The sequence below is a fragment of the Rhineura floridana genome, chromosome 3 (assembly GCF_030035675.1).
Source record: "Rhineura floridana isolate rRhiFlo1 chromosome 3, rRhiFlo1.hap2, whole genome shotgun sequence".
NCBI lineage: Eukaryota > Metazoa > Chordata > Lepidosauria > Squamata > Rhineuridae > Rhineura > Rhineura floridana.
This window is the reverse complement of record NC_084482.1, coordinates 195,715,482-195,740,806: the sequence shown is the minus strand read 5'-3', so window position 1 is coordinate 195,740,806 and position 25,325 is coordinate 195,715,482. Positions and strand designations below refer to the sequence as shown.

Sequence of the window (25,325 nt, the reverse complement as noted above, 5' to 3'; positions counted from 1 at the left end):
TTTGCCTATTAGTGAATTTCTCTGCTTTTTAATCCGGGAGGTAAGAAATGGGATCCTGTGCAAGTTTGCTGAGAATGGATTGATCATTTGCATGGTTATTTAGTTCAGTGGAATTTACTCCCCGCAATCATGCCTAGGATAGGTGAAACAGACCACAGGGGAGGGGGAGGGGGAGGGGAGCAGAGGGAGGGGAGCAGGCAGGAGGGGGAGGGGAGGAGGAGGGCAGGTTTGATCATTTGCATGCTTATTGAGATCAGTGGGATTTACTCCCATGCAACCATGCTTGAAAATGAAGTGGACTGCCTTCAAGTTGATTCTGACGTATGGTGACCCTATGAATAGGGTTTTTATGGTAAGTAGTATTCAGAGGTGGTTTACCATTGCCTTCCTCGGACGCTGAGAGGCAGTGACTGGCCCAAGGTCACCCAGTGAGCTTCATGGCTGTGTGTGGATTTAAACCCTGGTCTCCCAGGTTGTAGTCCTAGGATAGGTAAAACTGACCATGAGGGAGGAGGAGGAGGGGATTAAAGGGGGATGTGGAGGGGAAGGGAGGGGTGGAGAAAGGGGGAGGGAAGGGGCAAGAGGGAGGGGATAGGAGGGAGGAGGAGAGGAGAGCAGGTTTGATTATTTTAATGCTTTTTGAGTTCAGTGGGATTTACTCCTTTGCAATCATGCTTAGGATAGGTGAAACTGACCTGGGGAAGGGGGAGAGCAGAAAGGAGCAGGGAGGGAGGAAGGGGAGGGGAGGAGATTGGGTGGGTGGACACTGGTCAGAGGGGAAGCCCCTTTCCTTTCCAAAAGGAAAACATTGTGAACAGTATCATTCTTTTTCAGGGTTTCTCCCACCTTTTTATTATACAGCAGGCATATGTAGCCTCCCACTCAATTTGAAACCAAAGCTGTCCCTCGCCACATCCACACCAGACCTTTACTTCACTTTAGACAGTCATGGCGTCTCCCAAAGAATCCTGGGAAGTGTAGTTAGTGAAGGGTACTAAGAGTTGCTAGGACATGCCCTGTTCCCCTCACAGAGCTTCAGTCAGAGCAGTTGACTGTTAAACCACTCTGGCCACTGGAGCTCTGTCAGGGGAATAGGAGTCTCTTCTCAGTCCCTTTATTTATTTATTTATTTATTTATTTAATTTGTATCCCACCCTTCCTCCCAACAGGAGCCCAGGAAGGCAAACAAAGCGCTAAATACACTTTAAAACATCATAAAAACAGATCTTAAAATACATTAAAACAAAACAGCGTTAAAAACACTTGTTTAAAAAAACTTTTAAAAGGGGTTAAAAACATTATTAAATATATATTAAGCAATTTTAACACAGACGCAGACTGGGATAGATCTCAACTTAAAAGGCTTGTTGAAAGAGGAAAGTCTTCAAAAGGCGCTGAAAAGATAGCTACACTTCCCAGGATTCTTTTGGGGAAACCATGACTGTCTCAAGTGAAATAAAGGTCTGATGTGGGTGTGGCCCCCTGATTAGCCAAGCAGCTGTGAGTGTGGCTTTTAGAACACTGACAGTTGGTTCTTACTGAGCATGCCCAACATTATCATTGAGTTCAATGCAAAATTTCTTAAATTAATTAAACAACAGCCAGGCATTTTTTAAACTTTTAAACTGCAGAAGATGAAGATAAGAGTATGGTGCAAGGTCAGTAACAGGATTACAGGTATTCTGTGAACATGGCTGATTTTTAATCAATTTCAACAGAGAACTCATACAGAAAAAAGTCCAAAAGGGGTCTGTTTTTTTCCTCTCTCTTTTTACACTTTGAACTCTAGATTCTCTCTGACTGTTTTGTGTATAGCCATGAAAATGTAGAGGGCTGTTAAGCAAGCGTTTCTGAGTTCAGGACTATACATTTTATAAGGTTTTGTTTTGAAATGAGCTTATGGGAAGCATCAGAATGGCATGGGGGTATTTTCAATTTAACATTGTGGAATGCAAAAAATCCATGCTGACTATAGTATACAGCCACTCTTGTAATAATGCCAGGATCAAACATCAGCCTGTAAAAAAACTGAAATTTTTAAGAGGAACAATCCCAGCTGACCTAATGGAATGAGTGTTGCTATCTGATCTCTCCAGGTGCAGCCAGGTGGGGATACAGTTGCAGTTGCCCTCTAAGTCTTAAAAAGATTTTCCCCTAACATCCCCTAAAGAAGCTAGAAATATTTGTCAGTTAGCTGTAGGTGCCTAAGAGTGACATTTGGGCCCAAGAAAAAAAATCCATTGTGATTCATGCAAGGATACTGGAAGAGATTATGTCAGAGGCGTAGATAGCTCTTATTGAATGAAAGTGTACCCCAGCATTGCATTGGCTAAATAAACTAAGCCATACCTTAGTTCATCCTTCTGTTACAAAAAGAGCCAGGCCTGAATGTAGGCCAGACTGATAGGAACTCTATATTCCTTGAGACACCAATAAGGAATAGAGACGAGACCAGAGTACTGCAAATGCTTGCCTTTATTTGAACCTTTGCAAAGGGAGGGCCACTCTCAAGTGGCTCTCCAGAATTGCTGACAGCCATCATATTTATAGGCTATAGATGCGTCACATACATAACATTAGAAATGCATAGCTAATCAAGAATACATCATTGTTTAATTTCTCAGCATCTGTCTATTCTGGTCCACTTCTCTGTTCTCCCTCCAAACTTCCTCTATCCTTGACCTTTGGTTCGATAAGCTGGGAACAACATTTTTAATTGTTAAAGAAGCTGATAAGTGGAAAACTCCCATACTTTTCATAAGGGAGGCAAGCATATGTTTCATTTAGCATTGTTTGATTTTATTTCAATACAATATTTTAATTTTAACTCATTGCAACACTTCCACAATCTGGTGTCCTCCAGTCCAGACATTTTGGGCTAGGGCTGATGGGAGCTGCAGTTCAAAATGTCTGGAGAGCACCAGGTCGGGGAAGGCTGCCTTAATGCATGCTTATCTTTAAGGTGTGCTTATACAACAGTGACTCTGTTGTAATTTATCTCCATGCAAGAAAAATACTTCACCTGATTACCTTTTTTGCTAGGATGATGTTAAAAGTACATGAAATGGGCCAGGAAAAAAAGATGGTATCCAATATTGCCTCAGGAAGTTGGTGGTAAAGGGAATCTGTTGGAAATAATGAAAGCTTACCCATATTTTAACATCAAAATACATAATATGCAAGCTTGTGTGGCTTTAGACATGCCAACAGCAGTCCTTCCAGTACCTTCCACACAGCTCAGTACTGACTCACCTGGCAGTATTCACTCTATCGGAGTGTAGCACACGGAGAGATGAGAAGCAAGGCCTCTCCATTGGCTCTCCTGAGAGAGCAGTTCCACTTGGCTCCTCATGCTGAACTCTCCATCCATCATTATAAGAACTTTATAATTTTAAGGACTGGTGTCAGAATTTGGCTACTTTCTTCTTCCTTCCCTGTTCCTTTTTCCTTTTATGCCATATCTTTTTTATGCCACTGTCTGCAGGCAATCTTACGCAATCTGTTTTGGGAAGCTTTTTGGCTGAAGAGCAGGGTTGTTGTTGTTGTTATATGCCTTCAAGTCGATTACGACTTATGGTGACCCTATGAATCAGTGACCTCCAAGAGCATCTGTTACAAACCACCCTGTTCAGATCTTGTAAGTTCAGGTCTGTGGCTTCCTTTATGGAATCAATCCATCTCTTGTTTGGTCTTCCTCTTTTTCTACTCCCTTCTGTTTTTCCCAGCATTATGGTCTTTTCTAGTGAATCATGCCTTCTCATGATGTGTCCAAAGTATGATAACCCCAGTTTCATCATTTTAGCTTCTAGAGACAATTCTGGTTTTATTTGTTCTAACACCCAATTATTTGTCTTTTTTGCAGTCCATGGTATGTGCAAAGCTCTCCTCTAAAATCACATTTCAAATGAGTTGATTTTTCTCCTATCTGCTTTTTTCCCTGTCCAACTTTCACATTCATACATACAGATCAGGAATACCATGGTCTGAATGATACTGATTTTGGTGTTCAGTGATACATCTTTGCATTTGAGGACCTTTTCTAGTTCTCTCACAGCTGCCCTCCCCAGTCCTAGCCTTCTTCTGATTTCTTGACTCTTGTTTCAATTTTGGTTAATGACTGTGCCAAGGTATTGATAGTCCTTAACAAGTTCAATGTCCTCATTGTCAACTGTAAAGTTACATAAATCTTCTGTTTTCATTACTTTAGTGTTCTTGACGTTCAGCTATAGTCCTGCTTTTGTGCTTTCCTCTTGAACTTTCATCAGCATTCGTTTCAAATCATTACTGGTTTCGTCTGCGTATCTTAAATTATTGATATTTCTCCCTCCAATTTTCACACCTCCATCATCTTGGTCCAATCCCGCTTCCTGTATGATATGTTCTGTGTATAGATTAAACAAGTAGGATGATAAAATACACCCCTGTCTCACACCCTTTCCAATGGGAAACCAATCAGTTTCTCCATATTCTGTCCTTACAGTAGCCTCTTGTCCAGAGTATAGGTTGCGCATCAGGACGATCAGATGCTGCGGCACCCCATTTCTTTTAAGGCATTCCATAGTTTTTCGTGATCTACACAATCAAAGGCTTTGCTGTAATCTATAAAGCACAGGGTGATTTTCTTCTGAAATTCCTTGGACTGTTCCATTATCCAACGTATGTTTGTGATATAAACACACAAATAAATAAATAACCTTTAACTGCAGTGGCTAGATTCTTCACCTAAAGTCCCCAGGTCATGTCATAACCCCTTTTTAACCCTTGCCTCTGACCTGTTATTAGATGCCCTTATTCATAATTGATGCATCAGTGAATAAACCAAAAATAAACTTTGACAACAGCTTGTGTTTAGTTAGGAAAAGAGCTTAGCATGAGCTGAGGTTTGGGCAACACATTCAGCCAAGCCCATCACAGTGTGGGAGTAAAAAAGACTGGGAGGAGCACTCTCCAGAAGCCCACAGTCCTGATAAGCTATAGTTTGGCTTACCATGATGTGTGAACCAGGCCCGTGAATGAATACTGGCTATAAAAATGATTTTGAAGATCTTAGAAATCAAGAATGTGTGTGAAATCCCGACAAACAGCTTTGGATAATTCTACAGTTTATCTAAATTCTGCAAGAGAGTCAGCCACATTTAAAGCACGCACACACACACACGCACGCACACACAGAGCCAAAGAATCCTGGGAACTGTAGTTTGTTGAGGGTAGCTCTGTGAGGGGTAAACTGCAGTTCCCAGGATTCAGGGCCGGGGGATATGCTTTAAATGTCTGGTGGTGTGTATGCAGCTGTCTTATTCTGCAAGGGAGAATATTCTGCAAGAGAACGTTCATTCTTATCTGCTGAGGGGTATAAACTTGATAGCCTCGTAGACTTTTGCAGCTCCATGAGATAAATGGGATAACCACTCTGCCAGCTATCTGTCATACTCTGGGGGCATCAACTGCCCAGAATGGAACTGGAGCATGTAATTTCCAAAAGACCCCAGTCCTTGTTTAATCCAAGGACCCAAGAACCAAAATGCTGGTTAATAAAAGCCTGTGATGTATTCCTGTTTTTTTACTACCATTATTTAGAGGAGCTCAATCGCATACTGACCCAGGTTTGTAATTTCAGAACCTTTGAAGTTGGCTAACCTGGCCTTTTTTACTGCCTGGGATTTGAAATTGTTCCCTTAAAATGTGCCCTCCTTCCACATCCCTGGGTCACTTTGGGTCACACTTGTTCCTGTCGCTCTAAACATCCCCTTGGCCCCCTTGGTGTTGACATCCCTCCGTTATTTAATGTCTGCTGGCCTTGGCAAAACCAAGCTGGACTGATTTAGACTGTTCAGTTTGTCACGATGAACCTTGCTCCCCAAGCTCCCTCCTATGATTGGTGTGGAGCTCTCATTTCAGTTAAACGGTAATTTCCTTGAGAAGTGACAGAACTGAGAAAATCTCTTTGGGCTAAAGAACTAAGATAAGGCCTGAGATCAGGGTGGAAACTTAGCATTCAGCCAGGACCCCAATTTTCTCATAAACTGGTTTGAGAGGATCTCAGGAGACAAGCCTAGAAGGTGAAATTCCAGGTATGTTGCTAAGAATTTGTAAAGGCTTGATCTGTGTGGGAGAACTAAAAACATAGTTTGATTCTGGATGCATGTGAAATGGGTTAACAGTAGTGATTTAACAGTCCTACTTACTGAAACAGACACTTCCTAGTTATTGTAGGCATCTTATATAATAATTAAGACAGTGACAGTGCAATCCTATACTTGTCTACTCAGAACCAAAGCTCCATCTGCACTACACACTTAAAGCTGCATTAAACCACTTTAAATAGCCATGGCTTCCCTTACGCGGTGCAGTTCCCTGTGGTTTAACAATCCATCCCTCTTCCCAGGGGACTTTGGGAAATGCTGCTCTTCGATGGAAATAGAGGTCTCCTAACAACTCTCAGCACCCTTCATAAACTACCCTTCCCGGGATTCTTTGGAGGAAGCCATGACTGTTTAAAGTGGTAAATTACTGCTTTAAATGTATAGTGCAGTTGGGGCCTAAGTCTTGAGTTCAATGGGACTTACTCCCAGTTGTGTGTCTAGGAATCTGGTGTGAGCTACAAACAGGAAAGCATCCTTAAATTGCCTTAGGCAAGCCGCTTTCTCTCTCTCTCTCTCTCTCTCTCTCTCTCTCTCTCTCTCACACACACACACACACACACACACACACACACACACCCCTGATCTCTAACACAGAGATATAAATTTGTAACTTTGAGGAATTAGCCACCTGAGCGATCTTACCCAGCCCTGTGATTCTTGGTTGTAAGACTGAGGTTTGATCAGGAGAGGATTAATAGAATAAACAAGATTGCTGAAGATGGCTCTAGCAGGGTGGTCAACAAGGACTGCTTCTGTTAAGGCGATATCTCTGAATACCAGGGGCTATTCTGAAAAGAGAGACTTAAAGACTCAGCACTGGAGGCGAGTGTGAAAACAAAATAGTCTTGTCTTGAGGCTGGAGCTAGGGCACACACAAAAGCCACGCCACCAACAATGGTGAATTGGTACTAAGTGTACTGAATAAGTTTCAATGTCATTCTTTGCAAGAGCTATACCTAAGGAATTGGAAAATAGGTGGTGGCCTTGCAGTTAGCACTGTCTTACGTGTTTTTTATTATACTGAATTTGGTGCCTAGTTCCCAGTTCCTTTTTCACGCTTGCTGTGTGAATACCCTAGATAATTTATTTGGCACGACACCACAAGATATGGGATATGATACTCAATATCACACATCTCCATCACTGGGAAACTGTCCCCTTTGAGATGCATCATAATTCCCTTGGGTAAAAGGTGTTGTTTTTGCACAAAGCATATCAGTGTGCAATCACTGCAGTCTGCAGGGAACTGTAGAGGCCTGATTTGCTCTCATGTGAGAATCCAAAGCTGTGGTTCCCCATCACTATTTAGAAATCTAGTGAGGGAGCAAGATCTGTTCGGAACGTTTTGCTGTGAATCTTCTGTCTTATGTTTAGCTTGTACACATGTGTAAACAAAACCATATATCACAAAGACACACCAAGGACTTTTATTCCAAAGCAACCGAACCTAAGGTATACGCTGAGACCCCTGAGATCTCTTACTGCTCAGGGATTGAGGTGCACATAACAATACTATCCTACTATGCAGGGTTGTTTTTAGGTTTATAACAAGATCTTGCACAGGAAACACTTTGAATATTCAAAAGCTTTTTGTTTTTCAGTTTTCTTTTTTAATTGCATTCTAAAGTAATTCTCCTGGTGGAGGAGCTGCATTACAAAATATACTAGATTCACTGAAAAGCATTAATTTATATATTAAATTCAGTTATGATGAATAAGAACATTGGTTTCCAGCCCATTGTTTCTTTCTCACAATAACTGTTGTTTCTCTGATACACAGCGTGTTTAATTAAGGTAATTGCTTCCTAGATTTCACTCAGTCAGTCTTTCCTTGTCAGTCGTATAGGATTTTTCCATCTTAGCCTCACTGTTTTCAAGACTGAGTTGGTTACATCTACTTTATTATTTTTACTCTGGTATCCTACCTCTGTGGCCCGTTAGTGTCCACAAAGAGATCATTTTGACCCATCTGAGTTTACGGCCGCCCCACTCCTCTCAGAGACATTTGGGACAACTACCGTTAAACACACTGCTGAGTATGATCATTTGGGGGAAAGAAATTGACGGGTGGTGCTTCTCACCCAGGATCCAGCTGACCACCATATTAGAGGGTCAGGAAATGGCTAGCTAGTGGGAAGCCTTCCCTTATAGCCAGTGGTTCTGATCCCCTGCTTGAGTCTTCCGGAGCAATCTCTTCTGCAGGCCTCTGAGTGTGATGTAGCTGTCTCACTTCTGCTCTCTGTGGCACTCTGGAATATATGAGTGTGAGTATCTGTGGGGAGATGTTTTGGGGTGGGTGGGTGCATGGGGCTGGACTTAACAACAAAGGAAGTGCCTTATACCAGGCCAGATTAATCTTTGTTATTAGATAATGTTTGGTTACAGATTAATGTACAGGCAATGATGCAGCATATATAATTCCCATAGAAGTTGGGTACATGCAGAAAATGTTTTGAGCAAACAGTAGTAGCAAGCAGTATATACTGTGGCATCCAAGTCCTCTTAGGGAAGATGAGTGGCAGGTCAAGGTCAAAGTCTATGAATGAATTTCAAGAATATTCAGAAAGGAAGATCTGGGTAAAGCCAGTCTGGACGAGTATAGGCTACTCTGACTGGCAGCAGCTCTCCAGGCTCTCGGGCAGAGGTCTTTCACATCACTTGCTACCAGAGCCTTTTACATTTAAGGTGAAGATTGAACCTGGGACCTTCTACATGTAAAGCAAGTGCTCTGCCACAGAACTATGGTCCACCTCCCAAAAACTACAGATTCTCTCTCTCTCTCTGTCTCTCACACACAGAGCGCTCTTCCCTCAGCAGAGGCAGGACTGGCCACCCTAAACTTGATTTGCTCATTTTATTTATATTTGGATAATTTTATTTTGTTTATTGCTGTTTTTAATGAATATTTTATACCCTTGTTATGTAAACCGCTTAGAGGTTTGGGGTTTTGCATTGTCCTCCATTGCATCTGAGGACAGCAGACTAGTTAAGGGTGCACAGGGCAGCCCATGTGTGACGCACAGCAATGTCCTCCCTACCTCACCAGTCTCCTTGCCCCTCAGCATCTGCCATCTGAGGCACATGTCTCACTTTGCCTAATAGAGCTTAGAAGTAATTAGTTACAAAAAACGAATTACTTGTAATTCATTACTTTTTTCAGGAACGAATGGGTAATTGTTCTACATTTTGATTGTAATAGAACAAGGAGTAATTTTATTACTTTTGTGGAGTAATTGTAATGTTTCCAGCATTACTTTTGGGCATTACTTGGGGGAGGGAGTAGGGGAAATCTTCTGCTCCTCTGATTTGTGGTTGAAAATCATGTGCCTCAAACTGGGCTTCTGTGCAGCGTCGCTCTTCCCTCATGCTCTGTGGGTGGGTAGGAGGCGATGAGGGAGGAGGTGGAGAGTGACATGGGGCTAAAGTGGAGAAAACAATGGTTAAAAAATGGACGGAGAAGAAAGGAGTGGAGGGATAAAGGTGGAGAAGGAGGCAGCAGCAGAATGGAGAATGGAGATGAAGAACTGTGGAGGTGAAAGATGACTCTCTCTCTCTCTCTCTCTCTCTCTCTCTCTCTGTGTGTGTGTGTGTGTGTGTGTGTGTGTGTGTACACTGTGTTTGCACTTGGCACACAAAGCCACCTCCACCACCCTCCCTGGCTTCTTGCATTTCAGGGGGAAATGTTTGCTTGGGTAGGTGTCCCTTAGTTGGTGGCAAGGCAGGGTCCAGGAGGTGGTTGAGTGAGAGAGATGCTTGCTGGCTGAGTGTGTGGAAGGGGGGTTGCACTTGGTTTGATGTGCAAAGATCTGAGTAGTGGCCTCTGACTCCCTCCCCTCCTCCTTTTCCAGGGGAGAGACCACAATTGCTATCTTATGAATCAAAAGAATTATTCTACTACCACTGTGTGCGTGTGTTTATTTTTAATGTTGTTTTAGGGAACTTAGTGAGCAGCAGCCAAGGCCAGCACTGTGTAGGCACTCTAGTGTTTTTTAAAGTAACTTAAGTGTAATTGTAGTGATTACGTTTGGGTAACGGTAAAGTAATAAATTCCTTTCAGAACAATTGTAATTGTAATGGTAATTTATTATCTTTTGGGGCCTTGTAACAGTAACTGCAATTTATCCCTTTTTAAACGTAATCTTCCAAGCTCAGCCTAATAGTAGGGCGGCCCTGCACTTCACACATCATTATGTTATGATCACTGGCCTGCCATTCTTTTTGTTAGGGAGACTGCTGGGCAATGGCCCAGGATCAGTGACTGATGGTTGTTCAGTGGGAGTGAATGGCTATGTAATAGCTAATAGTTACATGGGTGGTAAGATGGAGCCACCCTCCTGACACCACAGCATCGCTGCTGTTTACCTCATCAACCGTGTTGATGAGGATGGGGCCACCTAGTTGCACCAAAGGTAATGCCAAATTGGCAGTGGCACTCCCATCAGTGCAACCACCCAACTCAGCCTGGTACAGGTAGGCAGCAGCAACATCAGTGTGAAATGTGGGTGGGTCTGGCCAACCACACACACTCCTGCTGGAAATAACTAGAGACTCTTGAGTGTTTTAAATGAGCAACATGCTATGACAGACCTTTCCCTCTCCTCAGCTAAGGCGAAGGGCTGGTGGATGGTCTCTCTGTGTGAAATAACAATGGAAGAAGTGTTTGAGACCGGGAAAGAGTGAGAGCTTCCCAACAGCAAGAAGTCTGAGAGCCTCTTGAGGGTGCAAGGTGCTTCTCTCTGGGGATCTGGGACGAGGTATCTGATCTGCCTCCTGTCAGGAGTGTGTATGCTACTTGCCTCTAGCTATGTTCTACTCCCATATGTGTCAATCAAATACTACAAAAAGGCTATAAAGTCAAGAAGTTCTGCCCTGCTGGAACTTCTCGCTGCTTTAGGTGGTGGTGTGAGCAACATGCTCGCAGTGGCGTTAGCAGTAGGATTGTATTTCCTTTGAGAGGAACCGGGAGTTCTTGTGCCTGAGCCAAAATGAAGGATGTGGCAGCAACACTCCTAGAGTAATTGATGTTGCAACAGCAAAGCTGGTAGCTTGAAGCAAAAAAGGAAAGAGAGGGAGAGAGAGAGAGAGAGAGAGAGAGAGAGAGAGAGAGAGAGAGAGAGAGATTCACCATCCAGATGACCCTTTTATCTAGGATTCATCCCGATTTGCTTCCACAAAGCTTATGCGGAGGTTACACTATGTCCGCTCTTTACTGAGTATTTGTTCTCATTTAGGAGCATAGGGAGCTGCCTTATACTGAGTCAGACCACTGGTCCATCTAGCTCAATACTGCCTACTCTGACTGGCAGCGGTTCTCCAGGGTTTCAGGCAGGAACTCTTCCCAGCCCTATCTGGTCACACCTGGGGTTCAACCTGGGACCTTCTGCATGCAAGGCAATTGCTCTACCACTGAACTTGGAGCCTTCCCTTTGCTTGTGGGAAGGTTTTGTAACAGTAATCTTGCATTCTTCCTGATTTTCAGGGTATTTTTCACATCTTCCTTTTAATTATTTGTTCATCCCACCCTTTTCAATGCATTCCCCCATCACTTTCGAAACCGCAAAAATTCCAGGTGTTTTGTTTTCATGGATTTGATGTGCTAGGCTGAAAGAGGGCTTTAATCCACTTTAAATGCTGCAACCTAAAGTTCTAGTATGTGCTTATTTATTTATTTATTTATTTCCATTTCTATACCGCCCTTAGCCTATGGCTCTCTGGGCGGTTCACAGCAAGGAATAAAATACAATACAGTAAAATAAAAATCAGATAAAATCACTAAAAACATACAGCTTGAGCATTTAACAACTTGGTATAAAATTAACTTAACATTAAACATTAAAATGCCTGGATCTAAATGCTTAGATCTCTCCCACAAAATGCTGACAGTCTGGAGACACCCAGAGAGGTGGGGGAGAGCCTGCCTGGAGATGAGGTCTTTGGCTGATGAGCAGCTACAAGGAGTCAAGGCCCAGCAGCCCAGCGGAAGAGTACACAGAAAGAGGTGGCCGAGGACACCCACATGGTGGGAAAATAGTCAGCAGCAGAGAAGCAAGTGGCTCTGTCTGTCTCAGGGCCTGAAAGCAAGAAGGTGGAGGGAAAGCCCTAGAATGTGTCATAATGCCCAAGCCAGGCAGTAAAACAGGGCTGAGAACATTAGAGGCCAGGCTATGGGAACTATCAACAACAACCAACAACACAGAGGAAAGTGCAAGTAAACTGAAGCAATTGCTTTGCCCCTAAGGGACCATGTCAAAATTACTAAAGCTGTGCAGTTAGGGAACAACTGTTAGTCCCAACAACAAGAAACATGTATATCATGAAGATATGAGTGGGAAAAGAATTTGCATGAGTTGCAGCTGAAGGGCTGGGCATGCTGAAAATGGACAAAGCAGGTTGCAGAAGAGTGGTCAGTGGGGAGGGGCACCACCAGGTACCTAGCTTCCTGGCAGCGGCGTCACCACTGTTTACAGGGAGGGGTGAGGCTGCAGGGAGATTGGCGCTATGTGGCCACACCAGCAAAGTCAATCTGGCGCTCCCACCAGTGAGCCCACACAGTGCCAAACTCCATGCCCCTCCTCCTCTCCCTCCTGGTAAGCGACACCGCTGCGTGGGAGGCCAGGTGTGCAGTAGCAGCACCCCACACGGCTGATCATTCCTCTGGGTGTAGGTGTCTGCAGAAAAAATGGTTGCTTGCTGGCTGTGCTGAAGGAGCACAATGTTCTTTTTTGAATGAGGTTGGGTTGTCTAGGGTGAATTGGCCCCTGTCCTCTGGTAATGCAGCGTTGATGTCACAAAGTGGAATTCTCATATCCTTGAATACTGTTGTATGGGAACTGGAGGGGCTGTTTGGCCTGAAGGCATTTTAACCTGTTGAAAGCAAGAATGAAGCCGATTGCCTAAAGAACTGTGATGCGTGTGCCGCTGGGATTCCTTTGTTTTGCTAAAGGTGATGGTCTGAATGGGAACTACACAAAAGGGGGGATAGTTTTAACCTAGAGGGAACATGGATTAGTGATGGAGAAATGACTTTGTGATTTGTTACTAGCAGTGGAGACTGTTGGCTCTGATGCCAGCGGGGCAGTGGAATCCACTCCGGATTTTAGTCTGAACTTTCAAGGAGCTGTCCAAGGTACTGGACCTATAGGCTTCAGCATCTGAGACAACTCCTTGAAAGTTAAGACTAAGACCCAGAGCGGATTCACTGCCACACTGATATTGGAGTCACCAGTCTCCACGGTTACTAGCTACCCTTATATGTTTTAAATTTATTTGTTAAGAGACCCATTTATCCTGTCGTCTTTCTTCTTTCAGGAAGAGCTTTTAGCCCTTTTGAACTAAGCTGGGGATCTAGAAGTTCTGTTTTGAGAGAGGTGCTTGGGCTAGTGGTCAGCTGAATGCTTGACTTTCCCCGATGGGAGCTACAGCTATAAGTAATAGCAGTAAACCAGCAGTGGGGACCTCCGAATGAGGCCTGCTAGGCCACCCATGAAGCTGTTTTGTTCTGGCCACTCCTACCTGTCATTCCCTTGACATCATATGGCATCATGCATGGGACAGAAACAGCAGCATATGCAGAAGAACCATCAGAAGCCTCACGTTACTTTGCAGCCCCAGCTCAGAGCTCCCAAGTGGATTCCATCCCTGCTGAAAGCAGCAGGACTTGCATTTGGCACCAAATGCAATCTCCCACATTTTCAGGTGGGATAAGATCCACCTGATGTCAAGTGATGGACACGCGGGTGTCCCTACCCACTTGCTTGTCCAATGTGCCCTGTAGAGTGCTGGCCACTTTTTTGATCCAGCCCACCAGCCAGAAGTAGCTCCTCACCCTTGCCATAAACCCTCAGTTTAGTGTTTTGAATGGGAAAGACTGTGGGAAGGTGATATACCTATTTGCTCCCCACTCCAATGGCGGATAAGGGGAGATGCTGAAGGAAGATCTGTATGTTGCTCTTCACGTCACTGAAATAAACAAAGGAGAAATCACACATGATGTGAGAGATCCATAATCACATCTTCTAGCTTGCTTTCTTTTTACTTTCAAACTGTGGGGCTCCAAATTTCACCAGAGCAGTGGCAAATAGATACATATGCAAAGTTCATTGTATTAGGACTTTTTCAGAGGACATACACACTAAAAAAGGATCTCCATGCCATATCCTTCCCTTCCCTATAGGGCTAATAGTAGGTTTGGGGGAGATTTAGATCAAGGAAAGGGAGCTTTACATCCTTTCTTCAATATAGGAAGTGGACTTTTAGTGCTGTGGTACCTACCTTTTGGAATTCCCTCCCCTTAAATATTAGACAGGCACTATCTCAGCTGTCTGTTTTGAGCCTACTGAAGACTTCCTCTTTCAACAAGCCTTTTGTAGAGCAAATAAATTCCAGAAGAAATCTTGATATACAACCGAGGAGCGTAGGGTGGCATGCCTCATTCCCCCTGTCCTATAATTCTTGTCTCATACCCCTGAATTATGGGGTGCTCATTGCTTTTGCAAACTGCTTGCCTAGTACTGGAGTCTGAAATGTTCTGTTTAGAGCAACAAGCTCAAATTGCAGGCTTCTGATGCTGTTTAGGAAGAGATTTTTCACTCTGTCAAGAATAGAGACTGACAAAGGATGTTTAATTAGTCAAAACGAGCAGGAGAAAGACAGCTTTCACACACTGACAGGTGGGGAAAAGTCCTCCCAACTATATTCTCAGCTCTGGTGAGAACAGCTCCAAGTTCATTGTGAGGTAAACAAAAGTCAAATGTGTGGAATCTAAAGACACTTGCTCCTGGGAAATATAAAAATCTCACAGGTATAGGTGCCACCTGCGCCCCCTCCCAGAGGGTCTTTTTGGTATAAATAAAAGACCCTCGATCTGGGCAGATAGGCCTGACCACTGGCTAGAAGCCTTGGCACTGGCCTGCAGGGAAGAGTAGTGCAGTGTAAATTTGAACAGGGCCATAAGGTATCTCTCTGTCCTGCTGTCTGAGGGGCTTCCAGCAAGAAAAAAAGGGGAATGTAAGATAAACTCTGTGCTCATTAATTGTTGAGAGTATTTAGGGGCTGCTTGTCACAACTAATAGTTTTTTTGCTTCATTAAAGCACTACATTTTCCTTCCTCATCAGTGTGTTTCATGGTCATTCAGATCTTGAACTTTCTTGTCTCAGGGAAGGGAAAAACCTTTGGCAAAACACTTTTTGAATAGAGACCTTGTCTCAGCCTGCATTTGTGTCAGAATTGGTTTTTAAGATATTTCTCAATATGTTTTTAATTTTTTTTTTTAAAGATTTTTAAGATGTTCCGTTTTAAAATATGTTTTTACGATATTTTGTTTTTAAGATGTTTTATAGATGTGTTTAGTGTTTTGTCTTTTGTTTGCCACCCTGGGCTCTTCAGGCAGTGGAGACTGGTGGCTCAGATGTCAGTGGGGCAACAAATCCAGTCCAGGTTTTAGTCCAAACTTTCAAGGCTCTATCTAAGGAGCTGAATCCTAATTCTCAAATAGGTTCAGCACATTGGACAGTTCTTTGAAAGTTCTGACTAAATCGCAGACTAGATTCACTGTCCCACCGACACTGGAGCTGCCAATCTCCACTAGGGCAGGATATACATTTAATAAATAAATAACTAAATGAGTCATTTCCTTGATCTGAATCCCTCCTGCTGCCACTGTTATCCGCACAGTGGGAAAATGCAGATATGGCTTTTTTTTTTTTTGTCCCCTGGAAAGGCTTTAACATAGGAATAGCCAGCAAGGTGCCCTCCAGATTATGTTGGACTACAACTCCCATCTCCCCTGACCATTGGCCATTCCAGCTGGGCTGATGGGAGCTGAAGTTCAACAACATACTGGCTGCCCCTGCTCTAATGCAACTAGCTTCCAATGTGTGAATCTATTATAACCGCTGCTAGCCATTTAAGAATTTTTCTTCTCTTCTTTCTAGCAAGCATGATGGATGAAAACTCTCCAAAATGTCCCCCTGGGAAAACAGTTTGTTCAAACTGTTTGAGGCCTTGTCAACAACCAGCCATCAAATCCTGCGGGCACAGTTTTTGTCAAGCATGTTCCAGCCATGTCTGGGGAGAAGAATTAAAAGAGAAGGTCGCCTGCCCTGACTGCAGAGAAATCTTTTTGAGAAATAAACCAGGCTCTAAAGTACCTCTTGGGAAAATGAAAGAGCCCACTAGACTGACAACTATAGATGAAACAAAACTGTCCGTTAAGAGTATCTGTGAGTTACACAAAGAAATTTTAGATCTCTTCTGTGTGGAGGATCAAACCCCTCTTTGTTCAGTCTGCAGAAAATCCTGGGATCATTCATTGCACACTGTGATTCCCAGAAACCAGGCAGCTGCGACAGACAACCAGGTAGGTCAAAATGATCATCATTAATGGAGTCCAGGAAGCCAGTGTGTAAATGCACCAGTGCTTTTATTATGTCCTCCCATTTAGCCCCCTCTTCCAGATGGTTTACTGCCACTATCTGTACCAGGTGAAATTCCTGAATAGTCTTCATGGGCAGCCCCACATAATGCACAATAAAGTAGTCTAGCCATGAGCTGAGGAGAGGCAACAGTGATGGCTGCTGTGTCTGGCAGAAAACATCATAGCTATAGTATCAGAAATCTATCAAGCCTTTGGACATCCTCAGCTTTTGTGATACTAGAAACAAAAATGCTTTTCTTTGGCAGCTGCAGCAAAATATTGCTACCCTATACAAAACCCTAGCAGAAACCAGTTATGATTCAAAACGAATGCTGATGAAAGGAAAGCACAAAAGCAGGACTACAGCTGAACGTCAAAAAGTAATGCCAACAGAAGATTTATGTAACTTTAAAGTTGACAACAAGGACATTAAACTTGTCAAGGATTATCAGTACCTTGGCACAGTCATTAACCAAAATGGAGACAATAGTCAAGAAATCAGAAGAAGGCTAGGACTGGGGAGGGCAGCTGTGAGAGAACTAGAAAAGGTCCTCAAATGCAAAGATGTATCACTGAACACTAAAGTCAGGATAATTCAGACCATGGTATTCCCGATCTCTATGTATGGATGTGAAAGTTGGACAGTGAAAAAAACAAGAGAAAAATCCACTCATTTGAAATGTGGTGTTGGAGGAGAGCTTTGCGCATACCATGTACTGCATAAAAGACAAATAATTGGGTATCAGAACAAATTAAATCCGAACTATCACTAGAAGCTGAAATGATGAAACTGAGATTATCATACTTTGGACACATCACGAGAAGACATGATTCACTAGAAAAGACAATAATGCTGGGAGAAACAGAAGGGAGTAGAAAAAGAGGAAGGCCAAACAAAAAATGGATTGATTCCATAAAGGAAGCCACAGACCTGAACTTACAAGATCTGAACAGGGTGGTTCATGACAGATGCTCTTAGAGGTCATTGATTCATAGGGTCACCATAAGTCAAAATCGACTTGAAGGCACATAACAACATATAAAACCCTATTCTAGGCAACTATCTAGGGTGGCTGAGGATGGAGCAGCAAGTAATCCTTGCACATGCATGTTGCCAAACTCATATTTCCTGAGATAATGCACATGCAAGGGCTGGAAGGGACATTTATAGGGAAGGAACAGGACGAGGGATAAAATCACCAAGTCTTCCCTGGAAACACACCCCCTCGCAGCTGTTTCCCCCCAGACTGGAGTCAGCTAGGTTGAAAAAAAGTTGATTATTTTTGTGTTGATGTAAGCCGCCTTGTATAGTGTTTGATGGAAAGGCAAAACAAAAATATTTTAAACAGGGATTTTCAGAGCCTCATTTATTAGCCGAGGCAGGATTAAGAGACCCATTCCACTTGCCAGTTCTCCCCTGCAAAGAGTTCCTGCCCTGATTTTCATATATGAAGATAAGAGAGTTGGGAATCCTGAGTTTTTTTGTTCGGGTGTATTCAGGCAACAGTTTGTTCTGTTTTCCTGATGTTTCCTTACTTGATGATGTCTGCATTTTATTTTTCAGACAATGTATAAACCACTTCTGGGAATCTAGTTGAAGTTTAGTGCTCATTTCCATGTTAATTACTTCCAGAAAAGAAAAATCCACTTGCAACACCATTCACCCAGAAAATTGCAGGAGTAAAGTGACAAAATTTGGGGCAGTATACTGGCATAAGTTCTTTCCTGCTGTTTTCATGGAGGAATCATGGGGGGACAGAAGTGTACATGTGTGGCAAGGGTGAGGGAGTAGCGACATGTCCAATGATATTCATTGTTGTGTCACACCACACCCACTGGTGTGAATGAAATTTAACATGACATGGCAGTGTATTGGTCAAAAAGCCACAGTTCAGGACAGACAAAAGAAAGTCCTTCTAAACAAAGCACATAGTTAAATGATGGAATTCACTCCCACAAGAGGACGTGACGGCCATCAACGACGGCCATCAACCTGGATGGATTAGACAGCATTAGAGAAAAGGGCTGTCAATGGCTACCAGCCATGATAGCTATGCTCTGCCTCATAGGTGGAGGCAATATGCTTCCAAATACCAACTGCTAGAAACTGCAGGAGGGGAGAGTGCTCTTGCGCTCAGGTCCTGCTTGCAGGCATCCCATCGGCAACTGGTTGGCCACTGTGAGAACAGGATGCCGGACTGGATGAGCCGTTGGCCTCATCCAGTGGGCGCTTATGTTCCATAATGGAATAGGTACCACAATGTGATAGGAATGTTAGATATCGGGACAGAAGCGCTACCATTACAGTCAGTAAAACTAATGCAATAAACCTCATGTCTGAATGCAGCCTTAAATGTCTTGTTCTTCCCTGAGAGGTACTGTAAATAAGTAAAACTTTATAGCTTTTGCAAAACCTCTCAACTAATTTGTTCATAAGCTGTCAGTGGACAGAGTGCAATGCATACTGATAGTGTGACTGATATCAATGCCTACAATTTTTTGCCACAATAGATCAGTTCAGTTAAAAACATTAAGATTTTTTTAAAAAAAGCATGCATGTAGTTTCCTACCGCTTACCATGAAAACCCTATTCATAGGGTCACCATAAGTCGGAAATGACTTGAAGGCAGTCCAAATGTAGTTTCCTACCAGCTGTGGCAAGCTATGACTGCTATACAAATGCAGCAGAATCAGGTGATGTAGTTTGTCCTGATTGTTTAGATCACTTCCTCTGAAAACCACAACTCCCCATCAGTTCAATGTATTTGTTTCCACCGTAAGCCAAAACAAGTTAAGTAGAGTAAAAGTTTAGAACAAAATATGGTGAACAACACAGAACTTTTTTACCACCACAAAAAAAACATCAGGCACTCATAAGCATATTATGGTATCTGTTGCTCAGAGGAATCTACTTGAATGTAGTCCATTTCATTTCCATTGCCTAAAACTCAAAAGGCATCAGCTGGAAAGAAAGAAGGAGAGAGGAGGGCAAAATCATTTATTAATGAGAACTGCCTAATAATCAAATTTCTCTAAAAGTTACCAAGGAGAGGGCCTTTTCAGTGGTGGCACCCTGACTATGGAATGTTCTCTCTCTGAGGCTCATTAATAGTTTGTGGTCATTTTCACACCAGGCAAAGACCTGTTTATTTTTCTAAGGCCTTTTAAGACCTCTTAAGATCTCTTTTAGGCTGCAATCCTATACTCACATATTGGAGTAAGCCACATTGAATTCAAAGGGACTTGCTTCTCAGTAGACACACAAATGTTTGTGCGTTGATCTTTTAAATTCTGTTTAATTCTGCTGTTTTGTTGTGTTTTTTAATGGATTGTGGTGTTTTAATATTTTATTGGTACTGTAAGTCATCCAGAGAATGTTATTATTGAGAAGCAGGCATATAACTGTGATAAATAAATAATCAAAACAAATGTGACTTTCTGCCATTAAAAAAAAAGGCAGCTGCAGGGGTCCTGTGGTAAGGCCCAGTGCCAGTGGATGGCCAGGTCGGGCACTGGCTGAGGGCTCCTGTTGCTAGCTGAGGGCCCTGAGGCTGAGAGGGTAGAGCTCCAGCTCTGTAATCTCCACCAGCGTTGGGCTGTGGGCTGCAACCAAACAGTGGCATGAATTGAGGAGGAGGAGCTCTGCTGTCCCAGCCAACAGCACACCTGCATGTGTGCACAGCAGCTGGGTGCTTAAATATGTCTGGTTACTTCACCTTGTGCATCAGCACACATGTCTGCCATCACCCAAGACGGTGGCGGGGGTGTCAACATGCCCCTGTCACCATCTTGGATGATGGCAACCATGCGTGTGGCGTGTGAGGTGATACAACCAGGTTTATTTAAGTGCATGTACTGTATGCACACATGTGTACAAACACACATGCAGTGGGGAGGTGGGGACCCACAGCAGGCTGGTGTCAGCCCTGCTTGTGGTGGCTGAGGGTGAGGGGCTTGTAGTCCAAAATATCTGGAGGGCATCAGGCTGGAAAAGGCTGTTCTCTTCAATTTGGTAACAGCCCTCCTGTATGTGTGTGATATATATGCTGTCATTTTTTATTTATTCTTTTCAGAAAAAAATACAATAAATGTGCTAAATAAGTATTTTCTCTCTTTCTAATTATTTCTTTTCTAGGAGACTGGAAGCCCAATGAGTGGGTAAGTGACACCCTCTGATGTATCATTATGTTGGGAGGGATTTATTTATTTATCCCTTTGGAAGATTTAGACCTCACCTTTTTAGCCAAATGATTTTCTTAAAACAGATTACAACAATAATATAAAAAACATTTTTCCAGGAGTCCTTGTTCCTCTGGCCTCTAGAGCAAGGTTGAGGAAGCTTTTTGAGCCTCAGGGCCACGCTCCTTTCTGGGCAAGTTTCTGAGGGCCACATGCTAGTAGTGGGCGGGGCCAGGGACAAAAGTGGATGGAAGAACAAATGTAAATGTTCCCTTTGCAGAGTAGACTAGTTTCTACATGCTCTCACACACCCCTCTGTATCCTCCAGGGAGGCAAGCATTATCTGCATTCCAGGACACATTCCAGCTAGACAAAAACACTTGTGGTGCAAATCAAGGCCAGTGAGGGGTGTGGCCTGGAGAAAGAGGGGGGTGGCTTAACCTCAGAAGGTTCTCATAGCCAGCCAGTCAAGCCAATGCTCAAAGTAGGGTGCTGAGCAGAGGAGAAGTGAAATATGTGACAAACTGTTTTTGAACGAATGTTCCTTTTAATAGAATCATAGAAGAGTAGAGTTGGAAGGGGCCTATAAGGCCATCGAGTCCAACCCCCTGCTCAATGCAGGAATCCAAATCAAAGCATTCCTGACAGATGGCTGTCCAGCTGCCTCTTGAATGCCTCCAGTGTCAGAGAGCCCACTACCTCTCTCTAGCATTGCATCTCCGCCATCTGTCTGAATTAGATAACATTTACTGAATGGATAGGCTGTTATGTTTTGATATTGCTATATTGATGTGAACATCCATTGATATTGTTTGAAATCTTATTAATATGCTTTTTTTTTTTTGCATAGCAGCATCCCCTCTATTTCTGATGTTCAGGTGTGAGTGACGTTGCTTATGTAGCCACAACGGCAGCATCCACTCATAAAAAAGAGGTTCAGCAGGCTGGGGGGGACGGGGCACCCAGACCTGCAGAAGTACAATAAAAAAAACTTCAGGAGAAAAGAAGCCTGAGGGGGAGTAAAACCTCCAAAGAGACCAATGAGAATTTAGCATATTAAGTGGCCATAGAATGCTGACTGTCTGTTGAAGGGAGGACAGGAAAACAGGTGGGTGGGGAAATGGAATGGAGTGTCCTAGAGGAGGGCATTGAAAAGCAACACTCGACTGCAACACTGTAAGTGCCACCTGCTGCTACTGTTACCTTTTGTAAGTGCACCTGCCTTGAATAAAAGGATACAAATAGTTAACGCTTTTTTGGTAAAAAAATAAATTAAAAAAATGAGGTGCCAGTACTCATATATTGATAAAAGTGCCTTTGGGTGCCAGCATAAAATGACTCCTCTGGTCAGCAAAAATAAAGATTCCAGTATCTGTTCCAAGAGTCCTGTCACAAAAAAAGCCCTGCAAATAGTAAATCAAATCATACTGTGACATTTCAAAATTCAATTGTTCTTACATTCAATGCCATCCCCCCCCCAAAAAAATTCACACTTTAAATTTTTTTAGCATAAAATTCAGGAGTCTTTTGCTCTACAGATGGGAGGAAGGTTTTCCAAGGTCGGAGCCCTCCAGTTCTGGCGTTATAGGATACTCAAACGTGACAACTGGCTTCAAAGGAAAAGGTAAAGAATCTGGCATTGTGCTTTAAAATGGACATAGGAATTATTAGATAAATGTTTGGAAGTAAAAATACAGTTCACCATAATGCTGTTTTATGATTCCATGCCCTGCACCTCATCAAGAAGGGGAAATTCCAGGGCAGCTTTACAGAAGCACTTTATTTTGGGATGGGGGGGGGACAGAAATCCAGAGCTTGGAAACGTTACTTTTTTGAACTACAACTCCCATCAGCCCAATCCAGTGGCCATGCTGGCTGGGGCTGATGGGAGTTGTAGTTTTAAAAAAGTAAGTTTTCCAAGCTCTGCAGAAATCTAGAGGCTTAGTGGTCCTGATCCAACAGAGTGCCTGCATAGCTCTTCAAAGAAAGATAGAAGTACACCAATCAACTTATTGGGGGCAGAATGGAAATAAAGTATCTTGAATTTGCACCCACACCAGTTATTTCATGTGTATCCCTGGGTATTGAATCAGACTGGGAAATCTCACATGTGACATCTGAACATGTAATCCCATATTTAGCTAAGAATCCATGCACTGAAGCCTTTTTTCTTGCACATATCCCTAGCTGGAACAGCGTGACCATTTTTGTAACGTGTTTATTTCCAAATGCACAGGGTGAGCAGGTAGCAAGCAAGCTGGTACAAACAAGCAGCATTAATTCCAAAGCACAGCCTCAGACACCATCACCCCAGAAATTTAAAGATTGTCCATATTTGATCTCACTGCTTACCAATTACACCTGAACAGATTAGAAAACCTATCTAGAGAAGGTGTTTTCTATGGCCATGAAAGGTACAGCCACAATTCATGTTCAGTTTCTGTTTACTCTTCAAAGGAGAGGCCCTCAAAGGGAATGAGAAGGAGGATGCAGATAAGCTCCTGCTGATCGACCAGTGGGTTGACTTCAACTTGGAAGAGAACAAGGAAGAAGGTAAAAAGTTGTGGCTAAGAGCACAAGAATCATGTTTCTCAGAATGCCTTTGAATACCAATTGCTGGGCAGGCAGCAGCCAAAAGCCTATCCAGTCCAGCCTCTTGTTCTCACAGTGGCCAGATGCCCATGGGAAGGCCGCAAGCAGGACCTGAGCACCACAGCCCTCTACCTGCTTATGATCCCCACAGAGACATGCTGCCTCTGACAGTGGAAGTAGAGCATAGCCTTCATGTTCAGAATGGCCATCAGAAGGCTGCTGCCTCCACGCTTTGCTTGTGAGCTTCCCACAGGCACCTGGTTGACCATTGTGGGGACAAGGATACTGGACTTGGGTGAGCAGCAGCAAAGACTGATGTGGAAGAGGTTGAGGAACGGCTGTAGCCCAGTGGTAGAGCATCTGCTGTGCATGCCGAAGGTCCCAGGTTCAATCCCTGGCATCTCCAGGTAGGGCTGGGAAAGTCACCTCTCTGAAACACAGGAGAGCTGCTTCCAGCCAGCGTCAATAATCCTGAGCTAGATGTGCTAATGGCCTGACTCAGTATAAGGCAGCTTTCTCTGTTCTGTGAGGAACCAGGGAACGCTTTCCCCAGAGAGGCACGCCTAGCGCCTTCTCTATCCATCTTTAGGAGCCAGGCAAAGACCTTCTTCCTCACTCAGGCTTTTGTCCCTTGATGTGTACTGCCCTAGTTATCCTTTTTTGTTATTTGATGGGTGTTAAGATTTTATTGATTATGTATATGGCTTTTAAGGTATTGATGAGTTTTATCGATTGTGTTTTTATCCATGATTCTTGTTTTAAATTTGTGAGTGTTTTTAATCTGTTGTAAATTGCCTAGAGACCATTTGGTATTAGGTGACTAACAAATGAAATAAATAATAACAATAACAACCAGCTGCACCATAAGGACCAGGAGCGTAAGCTGTGGAGGCGCTGAGACCTAGACCCAAACCCAAGGCAGACCTGTCACCCAAGAGCCCTCAGCTCAGAGCACCCTGAGCTGAAACCCCGTCAGAGACAGCCCTTCCTAAGCCACATTCCTCTGAAGACTTGGCCCCCTTTTACACTGGGGCCTCCCAGTCCCTGGGGCCTGCTCACCAGGGCAATTGTGTATGTACTGCCTTCAAGTCGATTCCGAGTTATGGCGACCCTATGACTAGGGTTTTCATGAGGCTGAGAGGCAGAGACTGGCCCAAGGTCACCCAGTGAGCTTCATGGCTATGTGGGGATTCGAACCCTGGTCTCCCAGGTTGTAGTCCAACACCTTAACCATTACACCACACTGGCTCTCACCAGGGCAAGCAACTACTCAAATGTGAGAAAGGACCGAGAGGCTATGGAGTGCCAGGCTCCCAGCCAGTGTATTGTCCCTTTAAAACTCTCCAGGAAGATGGTGGAGCCTGGTTGGTGTATTGTTATTTATTTATTTGACTTATTAGTCGCTAGTTACCCAAAGCTCTCAAAGTATAACGTTGTTAAAAACAAGAATAAATGTATCTACAATAAAAACAAAACAATAAAACACCAGCAGCATCCTCCATAGAGCCACAGGAAGTTTTGGCAGCACATTAAGAACAAATAGTATCATCTTGGTCTATCAAAAGTCTGGGGGAAAAGGTAAGTCTTTACCTGGTGCTGAAAAGATGTCAGTGAAAGCACCAGGCAGACCTCGCTGGGGAGAGCATTCTGCAGACAGGGAGCCACAACTGAAAAGGCCCTCTCCCTTGTCGCTACCCTCCAAGCTTCCCTCAGAGGGGGGACCTGGAGAAGAGCCTCAGAAGAAGATCTAATGGTCTGGGTAGGTTCATATTGGGAGAAGTGTTCCAGATGATACTAAGGTCTTGAGCCATAAAGAACTTTAGAGGTCAAAACCAGCACTTTCCATTGGGCTCAGTAGTGTAATCTGACCCAAGAGGGATCAAAGGTCTCAGCTGACCTTCAGAGCTATCCAAGGTCCTGTAGCCTTATCTGCCCCGTCTGGCACCTCCAGATGACCTCTTTATTGATTTGTTTGCACAAAACTCACAGAGAAGTT

General features: G+C 43.5%; 1 protein-coding gene across 2 annotated transcripts in view; it reads left to right on the top strand.

Annotated features, from left to right (window-relative positions):
- Positions 1-5,820: 5,820 nt before the first annotated feature.
- LOC133380963 (uncharacterized) overlaps positions 5,821-25,325 on the top strand; it is a 33,442-nt gene continuing 13,937 nt past the window's right edge. For both annotated transcript variants that reach the window (XM_061619247.1, XM_061619248.1), the window contains exons 1-5: positions 5,821-6,071; positions 16,077-16,501; positions 20,694-20,716; positions 22,276-22,361; positions 23,195-23,290. In XM_061619247.1, coding sequence (XP_061475231.1) covers positions 16,082-16,501; positions 20,694-20,716; positions 22,276-22,361; positions 23,195-23,290 — 625 coding nt within the window. In that variant the 5' untranslated portion in view covers positions 5,821-6,071; positions 16,077-16,081. The remainder of the gene's footprint in view (positions 6,072-16,076; positions 16,502-20,693; positions 20,717-22,275; positions 22,362-23,194; positions 23,291-25,325) is intronic.